Below are 15252 nucleotides of genomic sequence, written 5' to 3'. Positions count from 1 at the left end.
TACTCCGATTCCACCAGGAGGAATTACACCAAACCATACAAAAGTGATCATTGCCTTGTTATGCATTTCATGGGCATTTGTCGGTTTGGCAATTTTCAGCAGAGTTATGACCCTTTATTTCAAATTTTATGCAATTTTGGCAACTTCTCTTACACCATTGGGCAGATTTCCACGAAACCTTATAGGAGTTATCAATGTCAAGCATAGTTATACATATCATCGACATGTTCTGGTCCAGTGATTTTCAACAGAGTTATGGCCATTGATTAGTCATATTTTACAGTATTTACACTACCTGCTGTGTACAATTAGGCTGACTTTCACCAAACCTCACAAGAGATTAGTGTAAAAGTTAGTTGTGGACATTACCGTCATTTTCTGATTAAATTAGTTTCAGTCCTGACCCTTGATTTGTCAGATTCTTTGATCTGTGCTACTTCTCTGATACCACTGGTTGGAATTCCACCAAACTTTACAGGAGTAACCACTGCCAAGCCTAACTGTATGTATGGTTGGAATGTTATGGTTCAGTGACTTCCCCTGGAGTTATGACCCTTATTTTACGGCATTTTACAATTTATGCCTGGTAAGTTGCGGGAAGCATACGTTTTTCGTGAACGACAATTTCTAGTTATACACAAACTAGAAATGTGTCCATGGGACACAGATGCCCCCACTACATGACAAAGGACACAGATTTTTTCCTAGGTCAGGGGCCATAACTCCTACAATACTGAATGAAGCTGGACGCAAAACCCCACAACTGCACATGCTGACCAACATTACTGTAAACTTTGATGACTCTAGGTCAAATACTTTTGCAGCTATGCGCGACACAACATTAAAATGACCAATTTTTAACTAAGTCAGGGGCCATAACTCCTACATGACTGAATAAATCCGGACGCAAAACCCCAGGTGCACATCTGCACATGCTGACCAACATTCCTGTAAACTTTGGTGACTCTAGGTCAAATACTTTTGGAGTTACGCGCGACACAACATTAAAATGACCAATATTTTACTAAGTCAGGGGCCATAATTCCTACAAGACTGAATGAATCCGGACAGGAAACCCCATGTGCACAACTACACATGCTGACCAACATTCCTGTAAGGTTTTGTGACTCTACGTCAAATACTTTTGGAGCTAGGCACGACACAACATTAAAATGACCAATTTTTACAAAGTCAAGGGCCATAACTCCTACATGACTGAATGAAACCGGACGCGAAACCCCAGGTGCACAACTACACATGCTGACCAACATTCCTGTAAAGTTTTGTGACTCTACGTCAAATACTTTTGGAGCTACGCGCGACACAACATTAAAATGACAAATTTTTACAAAGTCAAGGGCCATAACTCCTACATGACTGAATAAAACCGGACGCGAAACCCCAGGTGCACAACTACACATGCTGACCAACATTCCTGTAAAGTTTTGTGACTCTACGTCAAATACTTTTGGAGCTAGGCGCGACACAACATTCTCGGACGGACGGACGGACGGACGGACGGACGGACGGATGGATGGATGGACGGACGGACGGACGAACAAGGGCAAATCTAGACGCCCCCACAAAGTGGGGGCATAAAACGGGATGTATTATGAAATGGAGTTGTTCGTCCGTCCGCTAATATCTTCTGTTACTGTGGTAAAGTATAAAAGAAGAACTATCAAGGTAATTGTTCAAACACTTCTGATAATAAAATATGATTTTCTTGGAAAGAAGTAAGTATACCGAACACAACTTATAATAAATAATGAAAATCCAAACTTTTAAAATGCGCGCAAACTCAATTCTAGAATTGACCAGCACATTCTAAGATTTCCTAAATTGAAGGACATCATCAAAATTCGTACCAGAGCTTGTAGAATACGAACTACCCCCTTGATGCAGTCAGTAACTGCACAAAGAAAAGAAATTATTTGGTCACTGTGCACTGGACGTTTGACGTGCTGAATTCAAATCAATAATTATGGGCCATTTACCAGTCATAAGTGAACTCCGTATCAAATGTGATCTTAGACCATAGCATTCTGTAGTTATTTTGCAAAAACAATTATACTGTTCTGAGTCAATGTGACCTTAACCTTTGATAGACCGACCGACATCAGCAAAACAATATACCCCTCCTTCTTCGGAGAGGGGCATAAAATATGCAGGACAGATCCGTATTCTCATATTACGCATAGTTATAAGGCAAAATTATGTAAACGATGATTTTTTGAAAACTGCCATTGATTCATTCGAGTTTAGTTAGTTAACGGCAAAAGTATGAAGTACATGTAAATAAATTTGTTTTCTTTGTAATTATGCGTGAATGCTTTTTCGTATATATTTTTTGACTGTGTATACTTTGTGTGAGATATTGATTAAATTGAACATAAGTTAATGTTATCAAATGTAATAAAAAAGTAATAACAATTCTGTAAAATATGAAATAAAGCTCTGTACAGGCTAGTCACTTAACTGCTTAGGTCTAAAATATTCTTTGTTTCCGGTAACATGCTCAAAAACATTAGGGTAGGTAGGTCGGATGGTTTTTTTTTATTAAGGGAGACATTTCGGAAATCATTTTTGTGTGAAAAATGAATACAAATAAGGGGGTTATGCCTTTAGAACATTAGTTAGTTGATTTCTAACATTAGTGACCATGTTTAAAGCATAAAAAGTGCGTTTTTGCAACTTTTTATTAGAAAATTGAAAAACGTATTCTCCTAGGCCATACGCACATTTAGGGTCGGGCCAAAAATTTAGGGTAGGTCTGGATACCGGAAACAAACATTTTTTACGCCTTACTTTAAATAAGTTGAATTAAATTATACATAGTTATTGTTATGCATGGATATATTAAACGTGTTGATATCTCTTGTCAAAACTTTTGAAAAAAAAATGTGGTGTACACCTGGCCCGGAGAGATGTCCCTTTAAACACATATTATGTATAAACACGCTTAAAGTATGCTTTATATGTACATAACTCTTTCCTACTGATATCAATCGAACGACCTTGGTTAAGAAATATGATCCGGTAAGGTTGTAAAAGATAACGATTGCTTAAACTATTGAATGTTAAACAAAGTCGTTCTATTAACCGATAGAAAACATTATCCGAGTGTGTCGGGCTTTTATTCAATTCCTAAAAAGAATGGATTCCCGTATAAATTTTATTCAAACTTGTATTTTAGCAGATAATGTCATAATAAAATGTTGAAACTTGGAAAGACGTACACATAACAGTTTCGTACAGTTTTGTTTGGATAATGGCGACTCAAATAAGTACACTTGACGAAGGTTTAAAATGTGAATGCAAACCTTGTCTAAGGGACGGGAAAAATGTGGGTGCTAAAATATACTGTCATGAATGTGAAGAAGGTCTATGCATGGACTGTAATACATACCACAAGAAAATAAAGTCGTCTTTGAATCATAACGTGTGTGATATTGAAACTAAGTCAAAAGAGATCGAAGCTGGACAGCTGTTGAGACAACTTACAAGATGCCCTGATCATAAACACGAAGAGGTAAAATATCTATGTAACGATCACGATGTATTATGTTGCAACGAATGCGCCATTGTAAATCATCGAAAGTGTGAGAATCTGGTTTGTTTAAATGAAGAAAGTTCAAATGTGTCTACAGATGATGGAATAAGTGCAGAAAAGAAATTGGAAGAATTAGAGAACAGTATCGATATACTGTCAGAAGGAGAACGCAAAAAGTATGACGGTATCAAAGAAACCAATACTGAAATACAAAGAGAACTGAACGATTTCAAAACTAAAATTGAGAACGCTTGTAAAAAATTGGAAACTACGGTATTACAGGATGTGAAGGAAAGATGCAATTGTGTCCTGGAAACAAGTTCTGCGAATGCCAGTAAGATATCGCATCTGAAAAGCAAAGTATCTCTGCTGAAACAAACAGCAGAAGCAGTTAGAAGTAATGCTTCGACAAAGTGTCAAATTCTCTTTGAAAGAAAACTTGGAAATGAATTGCATGAACTGGAAGAACAGATGCTTTCCCTTAGCGACAACTCTCTAACTTGTAAAATCCGGCTTGTTGAATTAAAGCCTGTGAACGATATTATTGAATCGATCAGTAACTGCCTACAAGTCAAAGAAAACTCCTCAGAGTTTAATTCGCAAGAGTCGCCGGCAAGCCAAATACAAGCTCACGAAGGTAATAGTAGCTTTCGACAAAGAAATGCTACACTAGAAAAGGAACTTGATTATGATAGTTACGGGTGTCCCAAGTACTGTACATGGGCGGGGAAGTACATTATCGTTGCCTTACAAGACCAATTAGAGCTATTGCAGTTTGATGCAGAAAAGATGACGTTTCTATCGACTTACAAATGCCTTTCTTATCCTTGTTCAATGACAAGGATAAATGATACAACTATTGCTGTTTCGTTGCCAGAGGTACAATCCATTATCGTCATGAATGTTTTGCCAAGACAACTGGAATTGAAGACCAAAATAAGTTCAAAATTTGCTTACCATGCTATTTCATACAACGAATCCGTTCGACATCTCATTTGCTTGTCTCAGACAGCAGGTGCTATTGATTTCATGGACGTTGATGGTCATCAGAAATTTGCTGTTCCTGTGACAAAGAACGAAGTTCCTAAACTACAATCCGCACATGCAGTAGCATTTGACCAACAGACGGAAAGGATCTATGTGTCAAGTACCGACTGGGACACAGTGATTGCACTTGATAAAAGTGGCACCATATTTAAAGAACTTACAAATGGGGAGAATGTTAATCTCAGAGGACCACTAGATGTAGTTCTTGACTCTGAGAATAATGTATACGTCTTTGGTCGTGGAGGGAACCCTATTTTGCAGTGCGACAAAGATTTGAACGTTATAAGAGAAATAATGCATACGGAGAGTAAACTAGAATACGCGTACAGTATGAGTTTCAACAAAGACATGTCAAAATTTGTCATATCGGAACAACACGGGTTAGGAAGCCTATATCTTAAAGTGTACAGTTTCAAATGAAGACATACAACTGTTTCATTTGTTTTACTTTGGAGCCAGAGTTCCGAATTTCAACAGTGTTCGAGTATGCGTTGTAAAAAGCATGATTCACACAAATTTCGACGAAGTTGCGAGTTTCTTCTCAGTGAAAATGTTATGACTGCTTTTCATAAACATAGATCTAGATATCTAGATTCTAGCTATTGTTAATAAAATTGCAGTTTTTCTTTCATGAACTGGCTCAAATTATGTGTTGTTCCATATTTTTAGAATGGCGAACCACTGATGAGTTTGATAGATAGTAAATCTAGATCTATCATACATTATGAATTTACTTAGCTTCTGACCGACAAGAAATTCTGCAGATCTAGATCTACTTTGTCTAAATGTGCAAGAATAAGTTTACTGTAGTACACTCACTTATGACCCCAAATTGCATAACTGCTTCCGGCTACGAACAAACACAAATTTTGAGACAAAAGTAGCTACCCCAAACTATTTAGCCATTGAAATCTAACGACAGGAGTTGTAATTCTACACCCCCCCCCCCCCCCCCGCCCCCACAACACACACACACACTCGAGTAGTGCAACAAATCATATGTATTAAAGACATTAATACACGCAAGAGCCTGGCCGGGAGGTGATAATCGGCCCGAAATTCATTATGGCCCTCAGACTAAAGCCCTCGGGCCATTATTCATTTTCCGGGCCGATTATCACCTCCCGGCCCGGCTCTGTCGTGTATTAACCTCTAATTATCACAGAATTACAAATCTTGGCTTAAAGTTAGTAATAAAACATAACATTCTCGTATTTACTTTGGAGCCAGAGTCCCGAGTTTCAACAGTGTTCGAGTATTGGAAAACAGCATGATTCGCACAAATTTCGACGAAGTTGCGGGTTTCTTCTCAGTGAAAATGCATGACTGCTTTTCATAAACAAAGATCAAGATATCTAGCTAGTCTAGAAATAAAATCGCAGTTTTTTTTCCAAAGTGTGTGTTCTTCCACATTTTTAGAATGGCGATTAGATGAGTTTGATAGATACATTAGATCTAATCTACGAATTTACTTAAAATTAGCTCCTGACCGACAAGAAATTCTGTAGATCTAATTTGTCTTAATGTGCAAGAATAAGTTTATTATAGTAAACTCACTTATGACCCCAAATTGCTTCCGGCTACGAACAAACACAAATTTTGAGACAAGAGTGCCCGAACTATTTAGCCATTGGAATCTAACGACAGGAGCTGTAATTCTACCTTCCTTGAGTAGTTCAACAAAACATATGTATTAAAGACATTAATACATGCAAGAGCCTGGCCGGGAGGTGTTAATCGGCCCGAAATTCATAATGGCCCTCGGGCCATTATTCATTTTCCGGACCGATTATCACCTCCCGGCCCGGCTCTGTCGTGTATTAACCTCTAAATAATTCATTTTTCTGACCTCACAATTATTACGTCATAGCGTCAGACGGCAAGGCGCGCTTGGAAAGAAATCAACAGAAATCAGGCACATATTTGATTGATAACGTCAAGGACGTACATAATGATTCTTGATAATGTATTAGAATCGAAATAATATATCTCAAGCAGTGGTTTGCTCATGAATAAAATCATTGTTTGTCGTTTCTAGGATGCGTATTATTATATCACTCGGACTGCACCCTCGTTCGCATCTTAACTCCAAACAATGATTTTATTCAATGAAAAATAGACCTAACTGTTTCGGATATAAAATTCCTTGGCATCTAAACTCTAAACAATGGCTTTATTCAATGACAATAACTGTTTGGGATATATAATTCCTTGGCATCTAAACTCAAAACAATGGTTTTACTCAATGACAAATCACTGTTTGGGATGTAGGCCTATTAGCCTATTTCTTAAGTAGAATGATAGGCTTATTCTTACTGTATCAAAACCATTCGACCTTTCGTAACTGTTCTGAAACACGTTTGTTTAAAATGGAACGTTTGTAAAATATATAAACACAAACATTTAACATTTTATATATACAGTGCACGATTATAAAACTTTACACTTTTCTCGATTCATTAAACGAGTATCATTTTTTTTTTTACATTTGAAAAAAACCACAACATTTTGAAAAAAAAAACAAAACAAAAACATTTAAATCTGTTTTAAACTACTTTGCACACGTTAAGCAAAAACTATTGTAACAATTTCCTTCTTGCTGTGCTGGCACTTCCGATTATACACTGAAGTAAAGATTACACTGATCGCCACAAGATGACCTTTCGATCTTTATTTTTTTTCTGACATAAAATCGAGACACTCATTTCTTAACAGCGGTTGCTACACCGGCAGATACACAATGTCTCCCGCCATCTAAAAACATGATCTGACCTGTGATAAAGCTTGCCGAATCTGAAGCCAGAAAGGCCACTGCCTCTGCACAATCTTCTGGCTGACCAACACGACCTAGTGGGTGACCCGAAGCTTGTTTTTCCAAAAACTGAAAATTGAAAATTGATTATCATGAACGTACCCTACTAAAACTGAAATAATCGCGCATGCACTCATAGAAAATGGAAGTAATAATGCATGTACTCGATGAGAATGGAAATGATAATGCATGTACTCGATGAGAATGGAACTGATAATGCATGTACTCGATGAGAATGGAACTGATAATGCATGTACTCGATGAGAATGGAACTGATAATGCATGTACTAGATGTGCTCAAAATACCCACTGTAGTAGTCACAGTACCCGTCATGAAAGAAAATCCGTAAGATGTAAGTATCAGTTAGCCCATATTTTTGTCCATCTCCCTAATTCGTAAGTTTTATTCAAATCTGAAAACCGACGCTTCTTCGTTTTGAAATAAACTTTAAAAAAGTTTGAACAGAGAAATTATTTAATTCTAAAATCAACCTGTTTTCTTCGACTCTTATGCATAATATTAAAATTCTATATGTAACAACTTGTTACCTTTCGATATAGTTCTTCATCTTGGTACGCTCCCCAGGGTCGTCGGGCAATGTTACTTACTATGGTACCAGGACTGAAGAACAATTATACGCATTTAGTTGAGAGACACTCAAGGACTTTAAAACGCCTCATGGCAATTATTCTTTCTTGAAACTTTAATGCAAACATTTTTCATTATTTATTATTTATTAAATCCTAACTAATATGGTGATTTGAGGGATACTGCTGTCAGCTGTCACCTGTGCATGTGAAGCTCGTGTTGTAATTAGTGTAACACAAACGGATTTACAAAAAAGAAGAAGAAATGTTATATCATATTGAAGTCGAATACAAACTCAGGAACAACCCGATCTGCAAAATTTCCCGATTTTATTAAAGTAAACGTATATTTATTTAAATCGTTATTGACATTTCATCTAATAAGTTATCATAAGCAAGCATTTACAAGATTTTTCACTGAAATAGCAAGATTAAGCACCATCCAAAATTATTCCGATATGGGATAGTAACCAAAATTATACTGGACGGGCCGCGATACAGGTCTCCACGTTTGACACCAACATGTGTAAGTTTAAAGTAGCATCAACGTCACCAATGATTGCGTTTCGCTATGTAAATATTAGCGTATTCTCTTACCATGGAAAATATTGATGAATTTATTTAAGAAATAATATGAGCCGTGCCATGGGAAAACCAACATAGTGGCTTTGCGACCAGCATGGATCCAGACCAGCCTGCGCATCCGCGCAAACTGGTCAGGATCCATGCTGTTCGCTAACAGTTTCCCAATTCCAATAGGCTTTAAAAGCGAACAGCATGGAGCCTGACCAGACTGCGCGGATGCGCAGGCTGGTCTGGATCCATGCTGGTCGCAAACCCACTATGTTGGTTTTCCCATGGCACGGCTCATATATAGCACGAAGACATGTTTACGAAGGCATAGCCAGAGTCAGCTATTACAAGGGGTGTATTTACAAATTAAACTATTTTAAGATATATTAAAACATGGTCCTGTTATATCTTATTTGGGAAATATATTTTAGTTTTGCGTGCTCTGTCGGCAAATAAAACAGGGTTTTTAGTTCAAATGCGTCGTAATCTAATCATGAAGGCCGGAAACTTAAATCTGTTTCCATTCTAACACGCTCGAATTACACCAGGAAGGGGTACTAATCTGGAATCCTTTTCCCTTGGTCAAAGTAGCTCATTTTGCGAGACAAGACGATACACGGTTAAATCCTTCGTTTATGTAAAAAGAAATCTTAAAAGTGTCAGAATTCGATTCTAATAACGCGGTTATTATTTTTTTCTGGTAGAGATTGTTAAAACTGAAAAGCAAAGTTTGAATATTGAAATATTTGAAATACTAAAGATAAAATAAAAATAATCACTTACTTTATGGCATTTACTCTAACACCGTGAGGGGCCATTTCTAAAATAAATAAAAAAAATAACAGAGTTTACTTGCAGAACTAATACTTCTTTTGAATAACCTTAAAAATAGGATCTGTTTCATTGTAGGCATTGTGATTGTGCAAAATGTTCTTTATAAATACTAGTTATGCATTAAGATTTTTATGGCCAAGGAGAATTTTTCATGCAGTTATTGCAAACGTATATTATAATTATTGCAAAATAGTTTATCATTCACAAGATATTATAGAAAAATAATATATTCATACTACAATGTTGTTGTTATTTTTTCATTTCAACTCACCAAGTGCAAGACACTGTGTAAACATATCCATAGAAGCTTTTGTCATACAATAAACACCGACCTCTGGCATCTACAAAGATACATGTATTAAAAAATAGATTCCGTCAAGCTATTAGAAATACAGGTAATTGGTAAAAGGCTCGTGTTTAATTTTTTTCACGAGCATATCGTTATCCAGAAACGGGTTATAGTACAGGAGAGAAACGTTTAAACGTTGGTTTTTATTTATGATCATCAATACCTTTTCCAGAATGACAAAAGTAGAAAAAGAAGGCCATAGCTCGGCGTAACAATGGCAGATAGCGGCGAGTTATCGTGGGTAGGCCTAAAGTGCGAAAATAAGGTTATTTTCGCGAAAATAAGATTTTTTACGAAAATAAGCCATATATTTTTTATTCTATATCTAATTAAAATTTATTTTATATCATTATATAGAGACGATCATTTGACACTTATAAAACAAAACGAAACGATTTTAGTCCAACAATTAGGAAATTATTAGCGATTTTAATTAACATGCGTCAAAATCGCTTGCGAAAATAACTTTTTATGTGCGAAAATAAGCTATATTTTATTTATTTATTACATTAACGAACTTTAGTTTATATCATCATAAAGATACAATCATTAGACACTAATAAAGCAAAATTAAGTGATTTTAGTCCAATAATTAGGAAATAATTAGCGATTTTAATTAACATGCGTCAAAATCGCTTGCGAAAATAACTTTTTATATGCGAAAATAAGCTATATTTTATTTTTTTTTTATCAAAATCAATTTTTATTTATATCATTATATATAGACGATCATTAGACACTTATGAAGCAAAAATAAGTGATTTTAGTCCGATAATTATGAAATAATTAGCGATTTTTAATTATCATGCGTCAAAATCGCTTGCGAAAATAACTTTTTATGTGCTAAAATAAGCTATATTTTATTCATTTAATATCTAAATGAACTTTTATTTATATTATTATAAAGATACGATCATTAGACACTTACAAAGCAAAATTAAGTGATTTTAGTCCAATAAATAGCGATTTTAATTAACATGCGTCAAAATCGCTTGCGAAAATAACTTTTTATATGCGAAAAAAAGCTATATTTTATTTATTTTTTATCTAATTCAACTTGAATTTATATCATTATATAGATACGATCATAAGACAGTTATGAAGCGAAAATTAATGATTTTAGTCCAACAATTTTATGAAATAATTTGCGAAATTTATTAACATACCTCAAATCGTAACGAAAATAATTTTTTATATGCGAAAATAAGTTACTGAAATTTGGTAGACTAATGATAAGATAGAGATCGATTATATGAAGAAAGAAATATTTTCATAATAGTCGTACTTTTCTTTGAAGTATATACACCAAAGCGTTACCCGATGTCAGCACAATCGCTTGATTGATTGTTAATTGCAATGCGCACTGCAGATAATATACACGTGCTTTATATAAACAAACAATTAATCAAGGTGTGATAATCCAATCAAAAGTGATATGTTGTTTGTAGTAGCAATTAAAGGGAACAATGGAGAGAAATATTATTATATACCATATTATTTCAAAGAGACATAAATCGTTATTTTGTATGATATAAACTATTTTTCTATGTATTTTACGGAAATTTCACCAAAAAAGGTAATTCTTATTCCCGTTTATTAAAATGCGAAACCTGCATCTCTCTGCATATATATATATAACGTTTTCCTGTTTATGATTGTAAATATTAACATCATAAACTACTTTGAATAACATTATAAATATTTATATTTACATGAAACCCATTGAAATGAGATGCATGTATCATTCATAAAAAATAATAATAAAAAGAGATTTAAAATATGTAACTTTATTAAAGTTATTTTAGTAGTTAAAATCCCCGTAATCTAATACATAATTCCCGTTATTTTCGTTAATAATTCCCGTTATTCTCACTAAAAGATAAAAATGATTGATTTTTCACATAGAGGCATTAACTGTTATAGTCTTTAAGAAAGTAAAAGAAGATATTTAAAAAAAAAAAAGTTTAAACGATATGGCTTATTTTCGCAATTATTACTGCTATTATCGTAATTGAAATCAGTGCGGCTGACACATAAATGCTTACTATTTCGTTATTATAAGATTCAAATTAATCATTTTCCGTATGGGGGCATGTATTGTTATAGCCATTAAGAAAGTTAAAGAAAAATATCTAAAAAATAAACTGATATAAAAGAAATAGCTTATTTTCGCATTTATTTCGGTTATTTTCGTAAGTAAAATCAGCGCTGTTGGCATATAAATGATGATTATCTCTTTATTATTGGATAAAAATCACTCATTTTTCATATGGAGGAATGTGCTAATATAGTCTTTAAGAAACTAAAAAAAGAATTTAGAAAAAAGAACTGATATAAAATATATGCCTTATTTTCGCATTTATTACGGTTATTTTCGTAAGTAAAATCAGTGCGGTTTGCATTTAAATGATGATTATTCCTTTATTATTAGATAAAAATCGCTCATTTTTCGTATGGAAGCATATACTAATATAGTCTTTAAGAAACCAAAGAAAGAATTAAAAAAAAATAAAGAAATAAAAAATATATGGCTTATTTTCGTAAAACAATCTTATTTTCGCGAAAATAACCTTATTTTCGTACTTTAGGCCTACCGGTTATCGTTACTTACTAGGTGGCGCAACGTGTCCCGGTCCATCATTCGGATTACTTCGAGATTTATCTCACACAAAAACAAAGAAAGTTTACTTCCGTGTTCTATAAATTCAATTTAAACGTCTTAAAATGCCGAAAACTTGTTGTTCCGTACCGGGTTGTCATGAAAGGGGAGGACATGAATACCCGAGTGATCCTATAAGAAGGGCGAAATGGGTACAGGCCGTTCGACGACTTGATGAAAACACAATGAAAATGTGGACGCCAACAAAATCGTCCGTCGTATGCAAGAAACACTTTACATCGGATGACTACATAAAGGAGACTATTTTTGGTATGATAATATGATAAAAACTGTATAATTTCTCGCCTGTAGCATGTTTTTGTATTGCAATTTGATTTATTTCAAAACGAAAGTACCAACTGACAATTATTTGGGAGTGGGAGGGGTAATGTTTCAATGTACTGTCTTAATTTATTTCATCATAAATAATGGGTTATTTGTTGGGTATGTAACATGTTTGACTGTCTTTCATTCTGTCAAGGACTAAAATTCAGGTTATAGGGGTCATTAGTCACAATAATTTGACGTTGGATTGTTTTATATTTGTGACTGGCATTCTAAATGTCAAAACTTGGGAGGACCCAAATAATGGAGGATGAATCACAGTACAAAGTCATGTAGAGTTATTGGATTTATCGCGTGTATACGCACAGTAAACTGTAATCGTGTACAGTAAATACTTACGTTTAAATCACCAGCTTTGTATTTAGGTAGTGCCTAGCTGTCCGGTAACTGTATGCCTAGCCTGTGCTCTAGCAGTCCGTTAACCTGACGTGTTACCTTTCTGCCCGTTTTTTTAGCTGTGCGTTAATCAAATGCGTTCATGATTTATCTGTTTTTTGGCGTTTTTTTGGTGTTTTTTTTTTTTGTCAAAATAGTGTGCTTGTTATTTAGTTGATAAATTGCTAATCATCAATACAATCAATGAATAGTTGTGCTAAAATGCAGATGTAAACTAAACAAAAGACAAAAATATTGAATTTTGGTCTGAGTTAAGCCTGGTATTTGTGTACAGGTTAATATTGCCATTTTCTTTGCAACCAAGGTAATATTAAAATGATAAATTCTATTTATTACACTTTCTAAATAAATTGATTACCGGACGGCTAGAAAAACACTAGCAGATAGGCTAGGTGTCCGGGTTCCCGCAAGGCTAGACAGTTTCTTGTGTTTATCCATGCAAGTTTGTACCTTACAAGTTAAAAGCCCGGATAGTCTATTTACAAATCTAGGGTATGACAAACGCCCTTGAAACGGGTATCTTGTATCTATAATGAAGTACGATATTGCTTATAAATTAAAATAAAATCATTAAACATGTCTTTTATTTCTTTATTTTAAGGATTGAAACCTGGATATGAACGGCTTCTGGCAACAGCAGTACCTAGTATTTTTCCTTGGACAACAGCGGAAGGGGAGACAGCAAAAAATAGGAAAGAAAGAGCTTTGAACAGAGATTATAGAAAAAGTGAATTAGATAGGTCTTGTAAAGAAGACTTGGAGTGAAGTTTTACTGAACATGTTGATTTCGCAGAAGAAGTAATAGAGACTGAGACATTCACAGCAACACCTCTATTTGAAGATGAATTCACTGTAAAAAACTGTATGACCCAGACTGATGAGACACCAATGTTCTCAATTGAGAGATTTTCTTCCAACAATGAACTGATACATTTTTATACAGGTCTGGAGTCATATGCTAAATTTATGTTTGTGTTGAATTCTTTGGGACCTGCAGCATACTGTTTGAAATACATATATTTTCAAATAAGTGGTATATCTGTTGAAAACCAACTGTTTATGACTTTGATGAAGTTAAGGCGATATTCAACAAACTTTGAACTGTCAACTTTTTTCTCAGTTTCTGAATCAAGTGTGAAAAATATTGTTTACACATGGATTATATTTATGTCAAAACAGTGGAGGGAAGCCAATATATGGCCAAGTCAGAATCTGGTGAGGTATTTTATGCCGTCGGATTTTAAATTAAAATTTCCAAAGACAAGAATCATAATTGATGGAACTGAATGCCCAATTAAGAAACCTAAAGCACCTAGAGCTCAGCAGTCTACATATTCAACATACAAGAACAGAAACACTATTAAAGTTCTTGTTGGCACAACACCTGGTGGATTAGTAAACTATATTTCTGAAGCTTATGGAGGGTCTACCAGTGACAGACAAATTGTTGAAAGGTGTAAAATTGTAAATGCCTGTGACCCCGGGGATAGTGTAATGGCCGATAAAGGTTTTAACGTTCAGGATTTGTTTGCGACAGCAAATGTTCGAGTTAATGTACCAACGTTCTTCAAAAAGAAAAAAGAATGTCTGGGAAAATAGTTCTTAATGACAGGAAAATATCCAGTAAAAGGGTACATATTGAAAGAATTATTGGACTAGGAAAAACTTACAAGATCTTGACATGTCCTTTAACGGGCACGGAAACAAAGTTGTCATCACATATAACTTATGTCTGTTTTATGTTGTGTAACTTCAAGACGTGTATAGTTCCAAAACATGCTTAGCACATTGAGTACAACATAGTTTCTGTTGACAGTTGTTGATGTCAAAGAAAACACAACACTTTGATATAATAAATATGTATATATTGAATACTTTCTGCATATTATCAAACAAGAGATTAAAAACAAGTAAAATAAATCAATTTCAAAACTTCATTCTGTGTTTATTCCTGAAGTTAAACTTAGAAAATGAATACTTGATGTAGCATCAGTACAGATTTGAAAGATTTATGTCAGACCATTTTACTAACTACGCACCCATTTGATACCGTGATATCGTTTACATCACTGACATTTAATAATGATATCAAATGT

The 15252-nt window shown here is 34.5% G+C and overlaps 3 protein-coding genes across 3 annotated transcripts in view; 2 read left to right on the top strand and 1 right to left on the bottom strand.

Annotated features, from left to right (window-relative positions):
- Window positions 1-3271: 3271 nt before the first annotated feature.
- LOC123556401 (uncharacterized) lies at window positions 3272-5020 on the top strand. Its single transcript, XM_045347105.2, has one exon. The coding sequence runs from the start codon at window positions 3272-3274 to the stop codon at window positions 5018-5020; it is 1749 nt and encodes a 582-aa protein (XP_045203040.2).
- A 2227-nt stretch (window positions 5021-7247) lies between these two features.
- LOC123551782 (uncharacterized short-chain type dehydrogenase/reductase y4vI-like) overlaps window positions 7248-15252 on the bottom strand; it is a 29709-nt gene continuing 21704 nt past the window's right edge. The window contains exons 14-17 of the mRNA XM_053524197.1: window positions 9679-9748; window positions 9357-9393; window positions 7962-8034; window positions 7248-7481 (exon numbers count right to left, since the gene is read on the bottom strand). Coding sequence (XP_053380172.1) covers window positions 7302-7481; window positions 7962-8034; window positions 9357-9393; window positions 9679-9748 — 360 coding nt within the window. The 3' untranslated portion in view covers window positions 7248-7301. The remainder of the gene's footprint in view (window positions 7482-7961; window positions 8035-9356; window positions 9394-9678; window positions 9749-15252) is intronic.
- Window positions 12371-13921, top strand: LOC123534647 (THAP domain-containing protein 6-like). Its single transcript, XM_045316982.2, has 2 exons — window positions 12371-12685; window positions 13758-13921. The coding sequence occupies exons 1-2, from the start codon at window positions 12481-12483 to the stop codon at window positions 13919-13921; spliced, it is 369 nt and encodes a 122-aa protein (XP_045172917.2). The 5' UTR covers window positions 12371-12480.

Source organism: Mercenaria mercenaria, chromosome 15, assembly GCF_021730395.1.
Source record: "Mercenaria mercenaria strain notata chromosome 15, MADL_Memer_1, whole genome shotgun sequence".
Classification (NCBI taxonomy): Eukaryota; Metazoa; Mollusca; class Bivalvia; order Venerida; family Veneridae; genus Mercenaria; species Mercenaria mercenaria.
This window is presented reverse-complemented; position numbering and strand designations above follow the sequence as displayed.